The sequence below is a fragment of the Pan troglodytes genome, chromosome 4 (genome assembly GCF_028858775.2).
Source record: "Pan troglodytes isolate AG18354 chromosome 4, NHGRI_mPanTro3-v2.0_pri, whole genome shotgun sequence".
NCBI lineage: Eukaryota > Metazoa > Chordata > Mammalia > Primates > Hominidae > Pan > Pan troglodytes.
In genome coordinates, this window is record NC_072402.2 from 37,773,587 (window position 1) to 37,793,976 (window position 20,390).

Sequence of the window (20,390 nt, forward strand, 5' to 3'; positions counted from 1 at the left end):
TCGCCAAACCAGCAGTACCCAGGGACCTGTTTCATGGAAGACAGTTTTTCCATGGAAGGGGGTGGGGATTGGCTTGGGGATGAGACTATTCCACCTCAGATCAGGCATTAGATTCTCGTAAGGAGCGTGCAGCCTAGATCCCTCGCATGCACAGTTTACAAGAGGGTTTGCACTCCTCTGATAATCTAATGCCGCTACTGATCTGACAGGAGGCGGAGCTCAGGCAATAATACTCCTCATCTGCCACTTGCCTGCTGTGTGGCATCCTGGTTTCTAACAAGCCACAGATGGGTGATGTTCTGTGGCCTGGGGGTTGAGGACCCCTGTTTTAAACCACTGTGTAATAGTTCCTCATAATTAATTAGTCCCCTTTTGGAGGGGCATTTGATTGATTTCACTTTTCATCACATAAAAACAATATTTCAACATAAGTTTTTGCATACCTGTGTGAATTTATCTATTTGTAGGAAAAAAGTTTTACAGGAAATCTCATAGAGCCACTGACATAGTTTAGTTTATATATGGTGATGCATAAAATTTGTAACAGGCAAAAAGTTCCTTTTCACTGTTTAAAAACACTGTAAACCAAAAATGCCACTTTGTATAGAAGATTAAGATTGGGGGAGTCTCAGAAGCAATAAAAGGAAACATTAACAAATATACTACTGAATTGTCACATTCTAGAAGACATTCCTAATCTCCTGAGCAAAGGTAAAACATACTTCCTGCTGCCTACCAAGAGGCCAAGTAGCTGAGGGCATTGATAAAGATCATGGCAAATATGAAGATGTCCTGTGATGTCTGTATGACATCATGGCTTTTAATACGCATATGAATGATATGAAGACATGGAAGATATATGCTTGGTTTTTAACTTTTATTGGGATCATGGATCCTTTTGAGACTTTACAGTGAAAGGGTTCTTCTGTGTCTTTCTAAGAAACAAGTTTAGTATATAGCCTGCTTTCATTTGTTTTTTCAACTAATGTTTATTGTGTATCTGTTATGGACCGGTAAGGAATGTAACCTGCTTCAGCCTACCTTTAGAGGCCCTTCATAGATCTTCTTTTGGGTTCTTTATAGCCAAGCTTGTTCTTGCTCTGTTATCTTGTATGATTTCTTTGGTTGTCTCCTTGTACTTCGAGACCTCGGATCACTTATCCGTGGAGGTCTTTTGTGATCACCCAGTCTTACTTTATTGCATTCCTTATTTTAATTGTTTCTGTACTACTTATCTGATCTTTCTTTATGTTTTTGTTCCTCCCTGCTTTCTTCCTTCTCTGCCTCGCTGTCTCCCTCTTTCCTTCCCTCCCTTCTCCTTTTTTTCCTGTCATTCCCCTTAAACTCCCTCCCACCAATTCCTTGTTTGTTAAAATTTAGGTCCTAGAATATTCAGGGACTTCAGTACTTAGAGCAGCTTCTGGCATATAATGGATGTTGGATAAATAAATGTGCTAGGCCCAGTGATAAGTGCTTTATGATTTTATTAAGTCTTCATGACAACCTATTTGAAATAGACATCAGCTTTTAGTTTTGTTGATTTTTCTCTATTGTAGTTTTGTTTCATAGAGGCTTTGTGATACTAAGATAAAAGCTTCAGAAAATAATACCAGGTAGCTAAATAAGTTAATAATACACTATAAATGCAAAACATGTTAGTCTGTTTTATTAAATTCTTCTTGTATCTTTATTATTTTATTACTTGTACTTTGAGTTCAATTTGCTGTTTTTTTTCCTAGCATTCTGAGATGGAAACTTAGATCATTGATTTTTAATCTTTCTGATTTTGTATTGTAATTAGAAATATAAATTTGCTTCTTCTTCTTCTTTTTTTTTTTTTAGGGGCAGGGTCTTGCTCTGTCACTCATGTTGAAGTGAAATGGTGCGATCTTGGCTCACTGCCGCCTCAGCTTCCCAGACTCAAGTGGTCCTCCTACCTCAGCCTCCTGAGTAGCTGGGACTAAAGGTGCATGCCACCATGCCTGACTAATTTTTTGATTTTTTTGTGGTGAAAGGGTCTTGCCGTGTTGCCCAGGCTGGTCTTGAACTCCTGGGCTCAAGCAATCCTCCCACCTCAGCCTCTTGAGTAACTAGGACTGTAGGTGTATGCCACCAAGTCCAACTAATTTTTGGATTTTTTGTGGAGATAGCGTCTTTGTTATGTTGCCTAGGCTGGTCTTGAACTGCTGAGCTCAAGTGATCCTCCTGCCTTGGTCTCCCAAAATGCTGGGATTACAGGCATGAGTCACCTCCCCCAGCCTAAATTTGCTTCTAAATATTGCTTTAGCTGCATCCCACAAGTTATGAAATGTTGCACTTTGTCAAATCACAAAGTATGTTGCAGGCTGGCATGGTGGCTCACACTTGCAATCCTAGCATTTTTGGAGACTGAGGTGGGAGGATTGCTTGAGTTCAAAAGTTCAAGATCAGCCTGGACAACATAGGGAGACTCTATCTCTACAAAAAATAAAAAAACATTAGCCAGGCAAGGTAGCACATGCCTGTAGCCCCAGCTACTTGGGAGGCTGAGGTGGGAGGATCTCATGAGCTTAGGAGTTTGAGGCTGCAGTGAGCTGTGATCATACTACTGCACTCCAGCCTGGGCAATAGAGCAAGACCCTATCTCAAAAAAAAAAAAATTACCATTATGTGAGCACTTTTTAGTTTTTATTTTATTTTTTAATTATTGATTTCTATTTAGATTCCACATACTCTGATTCTTATACCTTTCAAATTTGTTGAAACCTTATCCAGCATATAGTCTATTTTGGTAAATGTCCTATGTACAATTGAAAAGAATGTTTATTCTGCAGTTGTTGGATATATTGTTCTATGCTTGTAAGTTTAAGTTGTTTAATTATGTTGTTCGAATTTTTTACACCTGTATTGAATTTTTTGTTTCCTGGTTCTGCCAGTTACTGAGAGGTGTGTTAAAATTGCCAATCATGGCCGGGGGCAGTGGCTCATGCCTGTTATCCAGCACTTTGGAAGGCCGAGGTAGGTGGATCACGAGGTCAGGAGATTGAGACCATATTAGTCAACATGGTGAAACCTGTCTCTACTAAAATACAAAAAATTAGCTGGGTGTGGTGGCGCGTGCCTATAATCCCAGCTACTTGGGAGGCTGAGGCAGGGAAATTGCTTGAACCCGGGAGGCGGAGGTTGCAGTGAGCTGAGATTGCACCACCGCACTCCAACCTGGTGACAGAGCAAGACTCTGTCCCCAAAAAAAAAAAAAAATTGCCGATCATGATTATGGATGTGTGTTTTTCTTCCATGAGTCTGTCAGCATTTGCTTTACATATGGAAACTGTAAATTTAGAATCTGTATAAATTGCATATAAATGTAAAATTATTTTCCTTTTGAAATGATACCCTATGTCCAGACAGCAGATCTTCAGCTTTTATTTGTTTGAAAACCACTTTATTTCACCTTTAGTGAAATAAAGAATATTTTTAATATCCTGGGTATGGAATTCTATGTTGGCATTCTTTTCTCTTTCAGCCCTTTAAATATGTCATTCCGATATCTTTTGGCCTTTGTAATGTCTGTTGAAATGTTATTCCTTTTAAGGTAGGGACCAGCAAACCACCCATCTGTTTATGTACATAAAGTTTTATTAGAACACAACCATGCCCATTTGTTTTTGTATTATCTATAGATGCTTTCATTGTGCAATAGCAGAGTTGACTAGTTACATCAGAGATGGTATGGCTGGTAAAACTTAAAATATTTACTTTCTGGCCCTTTACGTTTGTTGACTCCTGTCTCAAGGTGATTTTCTGGATGCCTTTTTTTTTAAAAAAAGATAGGGTCTCACCCAGGCTGAGTGCAGTGGTGTAATCATAGCTCACTGCAGCCTTGAACTCCTGGGCTCAAACAATCCTCTTGCCTCAGCCTTCTGAGTAGCTAGGATTATAGGTGCACACTATCATGCCCAGCTAATTTTTTAAAAATATTTTTTGTAGAGACTGGGCCTCACTATGTTGTGCCCAGACTGGTCTTGAACTCCTGGCCTTAAGCAATCCTCTTGCATTGGCCTCCCAAAGTGCTCGATTATAGGCATGATTCACCATGCTCAGCCTCTGGATGCTTTTAAGATTTTTCTCATTGTTTCTTGTTTTCAGCAGTTTGACTATGCTGTACCTGGTGTAGTTTTATGTTTGTCCTTTTTTTCTAAGATTTTTAAATATGTGGGTTTATGTTTTTCATAGGTTCAGAACAATTCTTAACCATTATCTCTTCAAATACTGCTTTTGTTTCATACTCTCTTTTCTCTTTGGAACTCTAATTAGAGGTATGTTAGAAATTTTACCTTTATCTCATATGCCTCTGATGCTCTGTTCTATTTTTTCCATTCTTTTATTTCTCTGTGCTTCAATTTGTATATTTTCTCTTGACCTGCCTTCAAGTTCGATAATCCTTTTTTTCTCCTATTTCCAGTCTGCCATTAAACCTATCTAATGAGTTCTTAATTTCGTATACTATGCTTTTCAGTTCTGAATGTCCATTTGGTTGTTTTGTATGGATTCTGCTAATTGTTGATTTCTGTGTTGTTTCATCTGTTTTGTCCATCTCTTCTACATTTTTCTGACCATATTAATTGTAATTATTTTAAAATCCCTGTGTGATAACTCTGGTATCTGAGTCACTCGTGGATCTGCCTCTGGTTTTTTTTTTTTTTTTCCTTTTTTTCTTTTTTGGGCGGGGGTAATTTCATCCTGTTTTTAGTATGTCTCGTAAGTTTTGATCAGATGCTAGGTATTTAGGATAAAAATGATTGATGAAGCTTTGGGTGATAGCTTCTTCCATACAGGGCTGGGTTTTTGTTTTTGTTTTTTTTTCCAGCCAAGCAAATAGAATGTAAGCAGATCATTCTGATCTTGTCAAAGCTCAGTTTTAGACTTTTTAAGGTCTTGTTTATGGAACTTTTTCTTATACTCCTCGGGCATCTTCCTTAGCACTCTGTGTGGCTCTTCAGTAATCTTAATGGAAAGTCCAGGGCATTCACCAAAGCCTCTCTTCTGAGGACAGACTTGACAGCTGCTGTTTTTTGTTGTGTTTCCTGGAGTCTTGCCTTAGGAATTGCAGCCAACATTTTGCACACAGATTTTTGTGTACCTTGTCTCTGGTTCCCTCCTCTGTAATTTTGTCCTTCAAGTCTCAGTCATTGTGGCAGCCCTGGAATTCAACATTTGTCTCCTCAAGTTATTAAGACTGTGACTTCTCCTTGGGTTCTGTTCTCCCACATGGCAATTTGGGAAATGTACTGAGGGAAAAAGCTGGTGTGAATGAGGAGCTCTTTTTTTCCCTTGAGAGAGATAGGTTCTTACTCTGTCACCCAGGCCACAGTGCAGTGGCATCATCATGGTTCATTGCAGCCTTACCCTCTTGTGCTCAAGATTCTCCCACCGTGTCTCTGAGCAGCTGGGATTACAGGCTCATGTCACCACACCTGGCTACTTTTTGTGTTTTTAGTAAAGATGGAGTCTCACCATGTTGCCCAGGCTGGTCTCAAACTCCTGAGGTCAAGCTATCCGCTAGCCTCGGCCTCCCAAACTGCTGGGATTATATTAATAGGTGTGAGCCACTGTCCTGGCCTAGGGGCTCACTTTTTGTGCTTCTCTTCTTTCAAGGATCATGGCCCCTTAAGAGTACTTGTGTGTGTGTATATGTATATGCATACATATATGTGTGTATATGTATGTATTTCGGCTTTTATAGTTATTTTCTATGGCAGGTTTAGTTTTTTGTAAGCTACAGTGTCATGGACAGATATGGAAGTCCCTACAGTATATTCTGAATGTAGCAGCCAGAATGATCCTGTTAAATAGATCATGACTCTCCTGTGTTCAAAACCTGCAGTTCTTTATTTATTCAGAGTTAACACCAAAAACTTTTAGAGTTATTTGACCTGCTTATCCTCCCTATCCCCCTTTGCTCCCCATGATATCTGCATAACTAACTCTCTTATTTGAAAATCTTTGTTCAGATGTCACTTTTAAAATTTACTCAAACTGTGCTATTAAAATTGCCTCCTTCTTTCCTTTCTGTATCCTTTTCCTCTGTTTTTTTCCCCCTATATCACCTTATGACTTAAAAATGTCTTATTTATTATGTTTGTTGTTTCTTTTACTTAATAGAATGAAATCCCTATGAGGGCAAGGGTTTTTCCTATCACTTTTGTTCATTGCTGTGTCACAAATGCGAATGGAGAACCAGATGAGAATAGAGCTTCAGAATCTAAAGGAGGAGGGAATTTCAAGATGGAAGAGTAATGGTCATATGTATCAGATGTCAACAGAAAGAGCCAAACTTTGTAAAATAATTGAAGAGGTTTATTCTGAGCCACATATGAGTGACCATGACCTCAAGAGATCCTGAGAACATGTGCCCAAGGTGGTTGGGTTACAACTTGATTTTATATTTTTAAGGAGACGTAAGACATCAGTTAGTACATGTGAGGTATACATTGGCTCAGTTGGGAAAGGCATGACAGCTTGAAGCAGGGGGCTTACAGGTTACAGGTGGATTTAAAGATTTTCTGATTGGCAATTACTTGAAAGAGTTAAGTTGTTATTGAAAAACCTGGGATCAAGAGAAAGGTGTGGCTGGGTTAGGATAAAGGGCTGTAGAAACCAAGATTCTTATGAATTCTGTTAGGTGGCTGCCTTTAGAGACAATAGATGGCAAATGTTTCCTATTCAAATCTTTAAAAGTGCTGGACTCTCAGTTAATCTCTTTAGAATTGTTAGAGCCTGGAAGGGGAAACTCTGTAGAGATCCTTTACAGATGCAGATTTTCTTCCACAAAAGGCTGCTTTGCAGGGCCGGTTCAAAAATATGGCAAAGAAGCATATTTTGGGGTAAAATATTTTGATTGCCTTCTTTATATGTCATGTGACGTTATGCTAGAGTCAGGTTGGAAAGTAAGCCACGTTATGTAGGGTTAAATTAAAATCCATCTGATGAGAATTTATGGTTTGTAGGGCAGGACTCCTCAGGCCCCTTAGGAATTTGGGCAAGAGAGAAAAAAGTCAGAGTTTAGTCCTCACAAGTACAGAGGAATAATCTGAAACTATTCATGAGATTTTACCTTGGATTTTTAAATTAAGACGTTGTTTGTTACCCTGTGTGAGAGACATTTTAAATTAAAGGTAAATGAGATTACCAAGAGTTGAGGAAGGGTCTGTAGGCTTTTTTCTTTTTAATCTTGTGAACAGTATAGGAGGAATATTCATATTTATTTGGATAATTTATGATTCTGACTTTTAGAAGGTTTGTTTGTTTTTTGTTTTTTGAGATGGAGTTTCACTCTTGTTGCCCAGGCTGGAGTGTAATGGTGCCATCTCGGCTCACTGCAACCTCCACCTCCCAGATTCAAGCAATTATCCTGCCTCAGCCTCCTGAATAGCTGGGATTACAGGCATGTGCCACCATGCCAGGCTAATTTTGTATTTTTAGTAGAGATGGGGTTTCTTCATGTTGGTCAGGCTGGTCTCAAACTCCCGACCTCAGGTGATCCTCTCGCCTCAGCCTCCCAAAGTGCTGGGATTACAGGCTTGAGCCACTGTGCCCTGCCTAGAAAGTTAATAGATGGGTGAGCAGGTAAAGACACTAGCAATGGAGTTTTTTGTTTCTATTCACTGTTGCATTTATTAAGTGGAGGCTTTGTGCCAAAAGTTTTCCCCCTATATTACCTCATGACTTAAAAATTTCTTACTTATTATGTTTGTTGTTTCTTTTACTTAATAGAATGAAATCCCTATGAGGGCAAGGGTTTTTCTGTCATTTTTGTTCATTGCTGTGTCACAAATGCGAATGGAGAACCAGATGAGAATAGAGCTACAGAATCAAAAGGAGGAGGGAATTTCAAGATGAAAGAGTAGTGGTCATGGGTATCAGATGTCAACAGAAAGAGCCAAAGTTCTGAGCACTCTGCAAGGGAAGCTTAGATCCTAAGTGAACTGAAAATGTTCCTAAGCCTTAATGTTTTGCACAAAAACATTATTATTATGAGGGCCACTCCCTTTAGCTACTTAGCACTGGGAAATGGTAAGTTCTGACTCTGTTTCCAGCGTTTTTTCTGCACGTCCATTCATATTTGCAGCGCACCACTTGGATAGTAGCATCTTTTATTGGAGTGGTTCTCTATGCCTAAAGAGGTGCCTGTGTTTTGGAATTTTTTGGTAGGGCTCCATAAAGGTCCAACCTTCCCTTCGTTGAATATTTTTATACATCCTTTTTTGGGCATGTATCTCTGATTGGAAATTGCTATTCCTTATCACTTTTCTAGTCCATGATTCCTGGATGTAAGTTTTAGGTGTTGCTTTCTATGGTATATAAATTTTGGTGTACCATAATTTTGAGGAAAAAGAAGGTAACTTTGTAGTGTGGGGCTCTCAAATGGTAAAAGTCCTTTCTTTTTTTCTTTTTAAAATTTCCAGTCCAATATTGATGGATACTTCTACAAAATACAATAAAAAATAAATTACTAGAAAAATAAAATGGGCCAGGCGTGGTGGCTCATTTCTGTAATCATAGCACTTTGGGAGGCCGAGGTTGGTGGATCACCTGAGGTCAGGAGTTCGAGACCAGCCTGGCCAACATGATGAAACCCCATCTCTACTTAAAATACAAAATTAGCTGGGTGTGGTGATGCACTCCTGTAATCCCAGCTACTCAGGAGGCTGAGGCAGGAGAATCACTTGAATCCAGGAGGCGGAGGTTGCGTGAGCCGAGATCACACTACTGCATTCCAGCCTGGGTGACAGAGTGAGACTCTGTCTCAAAAGAAAGAACAAACAAACAAAAACATAATAAAATTAAAGAAAAATAAAATGAAAAAGGCACACAAAATAAAATACAAGCCCCACTTTTTAAATTAGACTCAATAAACATAAAATTACATTGTCAAATTGTTCCGTCACGTTTCTCAATGTGCTTATTCTGAATTTTGGTACCTATCTCCTCATGGGTTGGTAACAAAAATTTGTGAATTAGTCATGATTCTTGGACGAGACTTTCTCAGATCATACTTTAAGTAGCACTGATATAGTGTACAGTACTACATAGTCTTAATTTTCCCCTTAATTTATGTTGTCTTTAGAAGGAGTAGAAGGTTTTAATGAGTTATGGATTATAGATTTATTAAAAAGAGAGGTAATTTACACTACATAATAGCCCTAACACATCCCTAGTTCTTATATATAACTGGTAAACTTTATTTTTCAGTTATAGTTACTAGTTCATTCTGGGGCTAAAATAAGAATGACTTTCCTGGTAATAGTAAGATTTGCCTTAACTGTTCAGTTATATATTCTTCTCTGTCCTTTGAAACTTAAAACTGGCCTATTTTGAACATGAGAGGAAAAGTTATACCATTTAACACCACAAGATGTCACTTATGTAAAAATAAAGTTGGTATCCTAATACTCAAAGCTAGAAAGCTACAGGTAACTAGGTAAATGAAGACACAGGTAAATTAAAAATGAATATATTTGAAACAACTATTGGTTTTCAGCAAAGAGTTGAGGAAAATATTGCTAATTCAGCATTATTTTGACTCAAATATTGATATTTAGCAAAACAGTATCTAAGATTTATGCAGTAATACATGTTAACTGATCATATTTGAATCTACGTAATGAAGAAGGTAGACCTAAAAGAACTTAATAAAAGTTAATGTATTTTGAGGGTAAAGTACGTGTTATGGTATTAACTTTCCTAAATCTGTACTGTTTTGGTGACAGGCAAAGAGGAATTTGGGAAGAAACATGTAATTTATATCAGAATTTTAAATAGATCCTTATGACATATGTGAGAAGCTGCATATTACATCAGGTTGAAACAGTGCCTAGGATTTTTCTTGTCTCTTCCCTGAACCTCAGAATTATTAGTTTCTCTTCCTATATTAATGCAGTATTTGTTGTTGAAGACTAGCTTTTCTGTTAACCATGAAGAGCAAAACCTTTAGCTTTAATATTGAGATTCTGTTTTCTTGTTTTTAGTTTCAGAGAGCAGGTGCTTGTTCTGGGAACTCTGGGAATTTGGGCTTTAGATGAGCAAACCAAGTTTCCATTAGTTTACGAGTAAGACTATGCCTGGAATTAGAGGTTGGGCTGTTCTAAAAATTGACACTTCATTCCTCTTCATTGCTCACTTCTCTCTCCAGATAAAACTGGTAGAGGAGAATAATGGGACACTTTGGGGAACAGAAAAGGGGAACAAGCAGGAGAAAATTGTTTTCTTTTTTGGCATGTGTGTATGTGTGACCACATTTCCTTTCTATTTAGTTCCTATCGAATTCTTTTTTCTTCTTACCTAACTTCAGTAAGATTTTTTTAAGGTTTCTTTGAGGGTTTAGGTTTTTCATTATAAAAGTATACATAGTCATTAAGTAAATAGGAAAATACAGCAAAAAGTAGAAGAACAAAATACAGTTACATATATAGTTCCATTAATTTCTCTCCCTTTTCTGTTACCTGTGAAATCTGAAAGAGCCTGAAAAGTTTTATGCAGGGATCCTAAATTCCTTAAAGTGAACATTTATAGTATGTGTAGTAGTTGTATGTTCTCAGAGACAGTTTTTATTTATTACTACCTCTACTGTTTAAATATTTTCAAGCTGTATTTTTAATTAGGAAGAAGTAGGTGTTTTAATTATTTAATTGTATTTTGTCTTCTCTACTGGTCACCATTGCATTTAATTTTATGAGCTGTTTGGAAAGTAAGGCTCATTTTTTTCATAATAAATTTCATTGCATTTATTCCTTTTAAAAAAATGTGCTTAGCTTTTACTTATTTTTTTCTTGCAATGACAGTTTGTAATATTTAACCCTTGTATTAGTTTGCTAGAGCTGCCATAACAAAATGCCACAGACTGGGTGGCTTAATCAGCAGAAATTAATTTTTTCACAATTAATGCCTGGGAGTACAAGATCAAGGTGTTGGCGGGTTTGGTTTCTGCTGAGGCCTTTCTCTCTGGCCTGCAGATGGCCACCTTCTTGCTGCAGTTATTTAACATTGCCTATGATATTACTTCTAATTCTTGTGAAAATGATATATTTTAAGCTATCTAATATAAAAATCAAAGTATGGATTTTTTTCTTCTCTTTTGTAATAGGAATGAAGATCTAAAGCAAATGTTAGAGAGCAACAAAGATTCTGCTAAACTGGATGCTATGAAGCGGATTGTTGGGGTAGGTAAAATACTCATTTACTTCAATTTTGGAAAAATGGACAAGCAGTGATCATATTATTATATATATATATAAAAATATGTTAAATACCAAGTCTAATATTCTGTTTGCCCTTAATATTAACTTAGAATTTCCTGTCCAAAAATGTTAAAGAAAAAAGTACATTATTGAAGTGTCAAAAATCAAGAAACTTAGGTTTTAATTTTATCTTTTCTCTGTTTTAATTTCCCTGTATCTAATTTCAAGGTATTTCCACTATGAGAATGAGGTAGTTAGTCATTTTGAAGACAAAATAAGATGATATACAAGCTATTTTGACTTCCTACACAGAGGGATACTAAAGAATGATTTTTTTTGTCCTTTCACAGCCTAAATGTTCTGAGCATACTTTCATCTGTTTTTCAAATCCTCTTACTACCAATAGAAACACTTTATTCAGTTTAGAAGCCTAGAACTTCTAATAAATATTATTAAATATAAGAGCATTCACCAGTGTTCAGCTGTAAAGCAAAACATAAACAATTGATTAATAAGTTATGAGGATTCTATTGCCAGAGAATTAAAGATATAATATAGTTCCTTAATTATTTTTAATGTTTTAATTTTAATTTTTTATTTTTCCAGGGTTCTAGTTGTATATACCATCTTTAGTAAAATAGTTTTGCAATTTATGTTGCACTCTCTGTACGTACTCATTTGATTTTCCACATTCACAGAGAAAAAACTTGCTTAATTCCAGTGACTATCTGATGCTCAGGAGTTTTGCTTTTGTTTCGCTGGAATCAAATTCATAAAACTGAATTTTCTTATTAACACTATCCTTTTTATCACCACCATTGCTGATTTTATTTTCCACTTAATTTTATATAATAAGGTCAAAATTGAATACATTTGCATAATTGCTTAAATAAACTACTGTAATAAGGCGATGACACAACTAAAACAATACTGTTTTCCAGCAGGCAGTGCCATCGTATGAGAGCTTCAGATCTCTTTTCCTTTCTTGATATATTGAAGTCCAAATAACAGGTATCAGCATGCTCTGTTAAAAAGTGAGGTGGTATGAAAATCAAATATATTAAAGTCAAGTACTAATTGTATCTGTAGGACATCTGTAAGTGACTCGATCCTTGCTTTCATGTTTATGTCATTTGGCAGTAAAGGGGCAATTTTGAGGATTCCATTGTAAATTTTTGATTTGTTAATGTTATGCTCTATACATAGGGGTATTTATGGGCAGGCAGTTCTTGCTTTGCATGGCTTTTATACATATGAATTTCAGTTACTACAGTTTAGTTAAGTGACACCAATCCCCTAACAATATGGTTCAAATTTCATTTACCATGGTGTATTAATTGTGTACTTGGATAATGTACAAACTTGACTGCTAGCTCTTCATTCTACAAATAACTATGTAAATTACAAACATGTATCATGATCCATGATCAATCATGTCACTTCTTTCAGAATCTGTCAGTGATTGGTCACTGTGCATCTGTTACTCAGTTTATGCACAGACAACAAAGCATGTAGTTGTGTTGCCTCTTTGTCTCCCAGTAAGAAACACATGTGACATTTTACAGAAATGAATAATTGAAAGAGGCATTTGCCCAACAAAGTGAAAATACAGCAAAGAAATGAAAAGTGATAACATGTAATGAAAATCAGGTAGAATATAAATGAAGTTATACAGAAGTAGCTGGCTGTGGAACTACTCACGTTACACGTTTTTTTTTTTTTTTTTGAGACGGAGTCTCGCTCTGTCGCCCAGGCTGGAGTGCAGTGGCGCGATCTCGGCTCACTGCAAGCTCCGCCTCCCGGGTTCACGCCATTCTCCTGCCTCAGCCTCCCGAGTAGCTGGGACTACAGGCGCCCGCTACCACGCCCGGCTAATTTTTTGTATTTTTAGTAGAGACGGGGTTTCACCGTGTTAGCCAGGATGGTCTCGATCTCCTGACCTCGTGATCCGCCCGCCTCGGCCTCCCAAAGTGCTGGGATTACAGGCGTGAGCCACCGCGCCCGGCCACGTTACACGTTTTTAAGAGACTGAATTTGTAGCTGGAGGAACTTGGTAAGGTGAGATTTTCAACCAACATAAATGATGAAAGTGATTTTGTTGAAGAGCATGAAGCTGTCTCAGAGGAAGTGATGCTGTCAGAAGACCTCACATTCATTAAAGGAACTCTAGGAGATAGTTGAGAACATTGAAAATGCAAAGGGTAAAATGTTGGAAGCTGATCCAGACTTAGAAAGGAGCATGATAATTTACTGAGGAATACGAAAGATTCTTCCTCAGTATCATGAGTTAAACACTGATAAGAGAACAAGTTCTGTTCAAACCACTCTTGATAAGTTCATTTTCTTTGCCTTTTTTTTGTTTTTTTAGAGACAGGGTCTTGCTCTGTTGTCCAGGCTGGAGTACAGTTGTGCAGTTGTAACACATTGCAGCTTTGAACTCCTGAGCCCAAGCGATCCTCCCACCTCAGCCTTCTGAGTAGCAGGGACTACAGATGTGTACCACTATGCCCAGCTAATTTTTTTATTTTTATTTTTTGTAGAGACAGGGTCTTGCTATATTGCCCAGGCTGGTGTAGAACTCTTGGTTTTACTTGATCTTCCCACCTCAGCCTTTCAAAGTGCTGGGATTATAGGTGTGAGCCAATGTGCCTGGCCAAGTTAATTTTCAATTTTTCTAACGTTTTAAGTTATAGTATACTAAATATTGATTTTTATTATTTTTTCACTTTCCTATAAATTTATAACTGACAGTAAAAGAGTTATTAATGCTTTGACAGAAATTTTAAATAGTATCCAAGGATTTAGTGAAATAAATTACCTTAATGGGATGTAAGAGCCATAGTTTAAAGAAATAAATAAGGGCAGTCCCTACTTTGCATGGTAGTGCAGGTCTATGCCCTGCAGGAATGCAAGCAGAAACCATGGAAAGAAATTTTAATAAGCCAACTGGAAAAATTACAATTGATCTATGATGCTTAAAATTTTTGTCAAAACAGGAAAATTAGCTGAGTCAGGTGGTATACTGTTTTGAGTTAATGACTGTAATAAATAGTTTTGTATAAATCTTTCCAGACGGACTGTTTATCCCTTGTTCTTTCCCTTTCTTCCTTCAATAACAATGCTTTGGTTCTATGTATGCTTTAAAGGATTCAACTTGGGGCTGTTGCTTGCATCTTTTAAAAAATTATTGGGTTGGAAATTGTTTAAAAGACCAAGATTTTTCTGCAGTATTAGTGTGCATCAGGATGAATTCCTGGTTATCAGGCCTGAGGTTTTACTGGTGATGTGACACCTGTAGAACTTTAGTGGGTTTTCTATCAGCTTTGCTCCAATGTAGTCTCTGGAATACAAAATAAGGGTCAGTTAACTTTCTGTATCTCCATTTATTCTTGACTGTTGATTCTTAAGAGTTACTTTTGGGTCTGAAACCCTTTGAAACCTTTTCTTTCTGTTTTTGTTACCTGTGAATTAGCTAGCAGTTTTCTGTAAATTCAAAATTCTGAACTTTTATCTCATCTTTATTGCTTTGAAGAATGACCAGTGGAAATTAAAAATTAAACATAATTTCATCCTTTTTCAAAAAACTGGGTTTAAAAATTATGTGAATTTTTGGATCTAGATTATTATTCAATACAGTCATGCATCACTTAGAGTCATGCATCGCTTAATGACAGGGATGCTTTCTGAGAAGTGCATCCTTAGGCAGTTTGTTGGTGTGAACCTTATAGAGTACTTACACAACCTAGTATACTTACACAAGCTTACTACACACTTAGGCTATATGGCATAGTCTATTCTTCCTAGGCTATAAATCTGTACAGCATGTTACTGTACTGAATACTGTAGGCAGTTGTAACACAATGGTAAGTATTTGTGTATCTAAATGTATCTAAACATAGAAAGTTACAGTAAAGATACAGTATTATAATCTTACAATAAGATTATATATGTGGTCCCTCCTTGACCAAAACGTGGCACGACTGTAATTTAAAAATAACACAAAATTCAGTCATTGTAATATACCACATTAACAGAAGGAAAGGGAAAAATCCCTCACAATCATCTCAATTTATTCGGAGAAATATTTGACAAAATTTAATACAGTTTGATGATAAAAGTACTCAACAAACTAGGAATAGGAGGAAACTACCTCAACCTATCTGTTAAAGAGCAGGTGTGGAAAACCCAAAACTAGCATCATACTCAGTAGTGAAAGACTGAAATCTTTTACTCCAAGGTCAGAAACAAGGATGCTTGCTTTTACCACTTCTGTGCAACACAGTATTGGAAATTGTAGCCAGAACAATCATGCAAGAAAAAGAAATAAAAGACATCCAAATGGAAAAGGAAGAAGTAAAATTATTTTTATTCACATCATCTTATATGTAGAAAACCCTAAAGATTCCACAAAAAACTGTTACAACCAATACGCAAGTTTACCAAAGTTGCAGGATAGAAAAGCAACACACCAAAATGACTTGCATTTCTACACATTAACAATGAACAATTTGAAAGTAAAATTAAACAAATATTCATTTATAATAGCATCAAAAAGAATAAAATATTCAGGAATAAGCTTAACCAAGGAGATGAAAGACTTGTACACTGAAACATTACTGAGAAAAATTAAAGAAGACACAAATAAATGGAAAGACATCTATGTTTCTGGGTTGGAAGACTAATATTGTTAAGATGTCAAAATGATCTGTATATTCAATGCAATTCCTATCAAAATGCCAATGATGTGCTTGGCAAAAATAGAAAAAAATTCATCCTAAAATTTATATAGAATCCCATGAGTCCCTGAATAGCCAAAACAACCTTGAAAAAGAGCAAAATTGGCTGGGCACAGTGGCTCATGCTTGTAATCCCAGCACTTTGGGAAGCTGAGGCAGGAGGATCATTTGAGCCCAGGAGTTTTAGACCAGCCTAGACTACATAGCAAGACCTTGTCTCCACAAAACTAATAATAAGAAAAAAATTACTACCTGTGCCTGTGGTCCCAGCTGCTTGGGAGGCTGAGGTTGTGGTATCGCTTGGAGTGAGCTGTGTTCATGCCACTGCACTCCAGCCTGGGCAACAGAGCGAGACCCCATCTCAAAACCCTGTCTCAAAAAAAAAAAAAAAAAGAAAGAACAAAATTGAATGTCTCATACTTCCTGATTTCAAAACCTATGACAAAGCATAGTAGTGAAGACATTGTGGTACTGGAATAAAGACGGACGACGTATAGACCAATGGAACACAATAGGGAGCTCAGAAATCAACCCTGACGTAAATGGTCAAATGATTTTTGGTAATGGTGCCAGATCAATCAATTGGGAAAGGACAGTCTTTTCAACAAATAATGTTGGGGAAACTGGATTATATATATATGCAAGAAAATGGTGTTGGATTTCTTTCTGTATCACACCATAAATAAAAATAAACCAAAATGGATCAAAGACCTAAATGTAAGAGCTAAAACTATAAAACTCTTAGAAGAAAGCATAGAGAAAAAGCTTCATGACATTGGATTTGGCATAGGATTCTTAGATACAACACTAAAACAAGAACAGTAAAAAAAAAGTAGATTATTTGGATTTTATCAAAATTAAAACTTGTGTGCATCATAGGACTCTTGTCAACAAAGTGAAAAGGCAACCCATAGAATACAAGAAAATATTTGCAAATCATATATCTGATAAAGGATTGATATCCAGAATATATAAAGAACTCCCACAACTCAACCATTAAAAACCTACCAAATGGCTGGGTGTGGTGGCTCACGCCTGTAATCCCAGCACTTTGGGAGGTCGAGGTGGGCGGATTACTTGAGGTCAGGAGTTTGAGACAAGCCTGGCCAACACGGTGGTCTCTACTAAAAAGACAGATCTCGTCTCTACTAAAAATACAAAAATTAGCCAGGTGTGGTGGTGGGTGCCTGTAATCCCAGCTGCTCGGGAGGCTGAGGCAGGAGAATTGCTTGAACCCAGGAGGCAGAGGTTGCAGCGAGCCAAGATCACGCCACTGCACTCCAGCTTGGGTGGCAGAGTGAGACCGCGTCTCAAAAAACAACAACAACTGGTGGCTCACGCCTGTAATCCCAGCACTTTGGGAGGCCGAGGTGGGCAGATCACGTGAGGTCAGGAGTTCGAGACCAGCCTGGTCAACACAGTGAAACCTCGTCTCTTCTAAAAATACAAAAATTAGCCAGGCGTGGTGGCGGGCGCCTGTAATCCCAGCTACTTGAGAGACTGAGGAAGGAGAATTGCTTGAACCCGAAAGGCAGAGATTGCAGTGAGCCGAGGTCGTACCATTGCACTGCAGCCTGGGTGACAAGAGTGAAACTCTGTCTCAAAAACAAAACAAAACAACAACAACAAAAACCGACCAAATGAAAAAATGGGTAGAAGACTGGAATAGACATTTCTCCAGAGAAGATATATAGATGGCAAATAATTACAGAGAAAGATGTGCAGCATCACTAATTATTAGGAAAATGGAAATCAAAACCATAGTAAGATCACTTTACACCATTAGGATGGTTATTATCAAGAAAACAAAATTGTAAGTGTTGGTGAGGGTAGAGAAATAAGAACTCTTATGCATTGCTGGTGGGAATGTAAAATGGTACAGTTACTGTGGAAAACAGTATGGTGGTTCCTTAAAAAACTAAAAATGGAATTATCACATAATCCACCATTCTCCTTTTGGGTATATACAGACAACAGTTGAAAGGAGATACTTGAACAGATATTTCTACATCAGTGTTCGTAGCAGCATTATTTATAGAAGCCAGTAGGTGGAAACAACCCATGTGCTCATCAGTGGATGAATAAACGAATGTGGTACATCTGTGCAATGGAATGTTATTCAGCTTTAAGAAGGAATGGAATTCTGATGCATGCTACAACATGGATGAACCTTACTTAAGTCATTATGCTGAGTCAAATAAGCCAGACACACACACAAAAAATTGTATGATTCCACTTTTATCAGGTACCTAGAATAATTAAACTCATAGAGACAAAAAGTGGAATGGTGGTTGCCAGCGGCTAGGGGGAAAGCGAGAAATTGGGAGCTTGTCTTTCAAAAATCATTTTGGACATTTATTTTAAATATTATGAACCCTATTAAAAATAGTTGTGTAGGCATGAGCGCTGTCCCACTCATTATGCTTTCACTTTTTTTTAAACTTACATTCCTCCTCATTCTTTTTTTATTTTCTATTTTTTATTTTTGAGATGGAGTCTTGCTCCGCGGCCCAGGCTGGAGTGCAGTGGTGTGATCTCAGCTCACTGCAACCTCCGCCTTCTGGGTTCAAGCAATTCTTCTGCCTCAGCCTCCCAAGTAGCTGGGATTACAGGCATGTGTCACCACGCCCCGCTAATTTTTGTAATTTTAGTCGAGACGGGGGTTTCGTCACGCTAGCCTTGAACTCCTGACCTCTGGTGATCTGACCTCTGGTGATCTGCCCTCCTCGGCCTCCCAAAGTGATGGAAATACAGGCATGAGCCACCACGCCCGGCCCCTCCTCATTCTTTAGATTTTTGGTTTATTTTCAGGTGATGGGGGCATTTCATTTAGGAAGAGAATGTAGATGGCATTCTTTCAAGGTCCTTGCCTGTCGGAACAGGTTTCTATTTTTTTTTCCATGGGAAAATAGATTACTTAAGAATAGTATTGTTGGGTTGCAATGTTTTCTTTTCCTTAGATTTTTGTAGATTTTATTCTTGATTTTGTCTGGCTTTAGCTGTACAGAGCAGAAATGTGATGTGATGACAATGAGATTGCTTTTTTAAAAAACATTTAATTTTTATTTCTTTTAATTTTATTATTAATTTTTTTTTTGTTTTTTGTTTTTTTGAGATGGAGTCTTGCTCTGTTGCCCAGGCTGGAGTGCAATGGCACAATCTCAGTTCACTGCAACCTCTGCCTCCTGGGTCCAAGTGATCCTCCTGCCTCAGCCTCCTGAATAGCTGGGATTACAGGCGCCCACCACCACACCCAGCCAATTTATTTGTATTTTTAGTAGAGTTGGGGTTTCACCATGTTGGCCAGGCTGGTCTCCAACTCCTACCGTCAAGTAATCCGCCCGCCTTGGCCTCCCAAAGTGCTGGGATTACAGGCGTGAGCCACTGCACCCGGCCATATATATATATTTTTAATTTTAGTGGGCACATAGTAGGTGTATGTATTTTGGGGGTACATGAGATGTTTTAATACAGGTGTGCATGTGAAATAAGCACATCATGGGGAATGGGATATCCATCTCCTTATACCTTTTTCCTTCTGAGTTACAAACAATTCAATTACACTCTTTAAGTTATTTTAAAATGTACAATTACATTATTGTTGATTGTAGTCACCCTATTTTCCTGTCAAATAGAAGGTCTTATTCATTCCTTCTGTTATGTTTGTACCCATTAACCACTCCACCTCCCCTGTATCCCCCACTTCCCTTCTCAGCCTCTGGTAACCATCCTTCTACTCTCTATGTCCATAAGTTGAGTTGTTTTGATTTTTAGACCCCACAAGTAAGTGAGAACATGAAATGTTTGTCTTTCTTTTCTTTTTTTTTTTTTGAGATGGAGTCTTGCTCTGTCACCTGTCTGGAGTGCAGTGGCACGATCTCGGCTCACTGCAAGCTCCGCCTCCCGGGTTCACACCATTCTCCTGCCTCAGCCTCCCAAGTAGCTGGGAATACAGGCACCTGCCATCATGCCTGGCTAATTTTTTTGTATTTTTTTGTATTTTTAATAGAGATGGGGTTTCACCGTGTTAGCCAGGATGGTCTCGATCTTCTCATCTCGTGATCCACCTGCCTTGGCCTCTCAAAGTGCTGGGATTACAGGCGTGAGCCACCGTGCCCGGCCAAATGTTTGTCTTTCTGTGCCTGGTTTATTTCACTTAACAAGATCTTCAGTTCCACCCATGTTGTTGCAAATGACTGGATCCCATTGTTTTTTTTGACTGAATAGTACTCCATTGTGTTTTTGCCCCACATTTTCTTTATCCATTTGTCTGTTGGTGGACACTTAGGTTACTTCCAAATCTTAGCTTTTGGCAACAGTGCTGCAGCGAGCATTGGAGTGCAGATGTCTCTTTGCACTCCTGATTTTCTTTCTTTTGGGTTGTACCCAGCAGTGGGATTGCTGGGTCATATGGTAGCTCAATTACTAGTTTCTT

The 20,390-nt window shown here is 37.8% G+C and overlaps 1 protein-coding gene across 7 annotated transcripts in view; it reads left to right on the forward strand.

The window, feature by feature from the left end:
- Positions 1 to 20,390, forward strand: part of AP3B1 (adaptor related protein complex 3 subunit beta 1) — a 291,912-nt gene that overhangs the window by 16,753 nt on the left and 254,769 nt on the right. For all 7 annotated transcript variants that reach the window (XM_063811141.1, XM_517689.8, XM_016953105.4 and 4 more), the window contains exon 2: positions 11,126 to 11,201. In XM_063811141.1, coding sequence (XP_063667211.1) covers positions 11,126 to 11,201 — 76 coding nt within the window. The remainder of the gene's footprint in view (positions 1 to 11,125; positions 11,202 to 20,390) is intronic.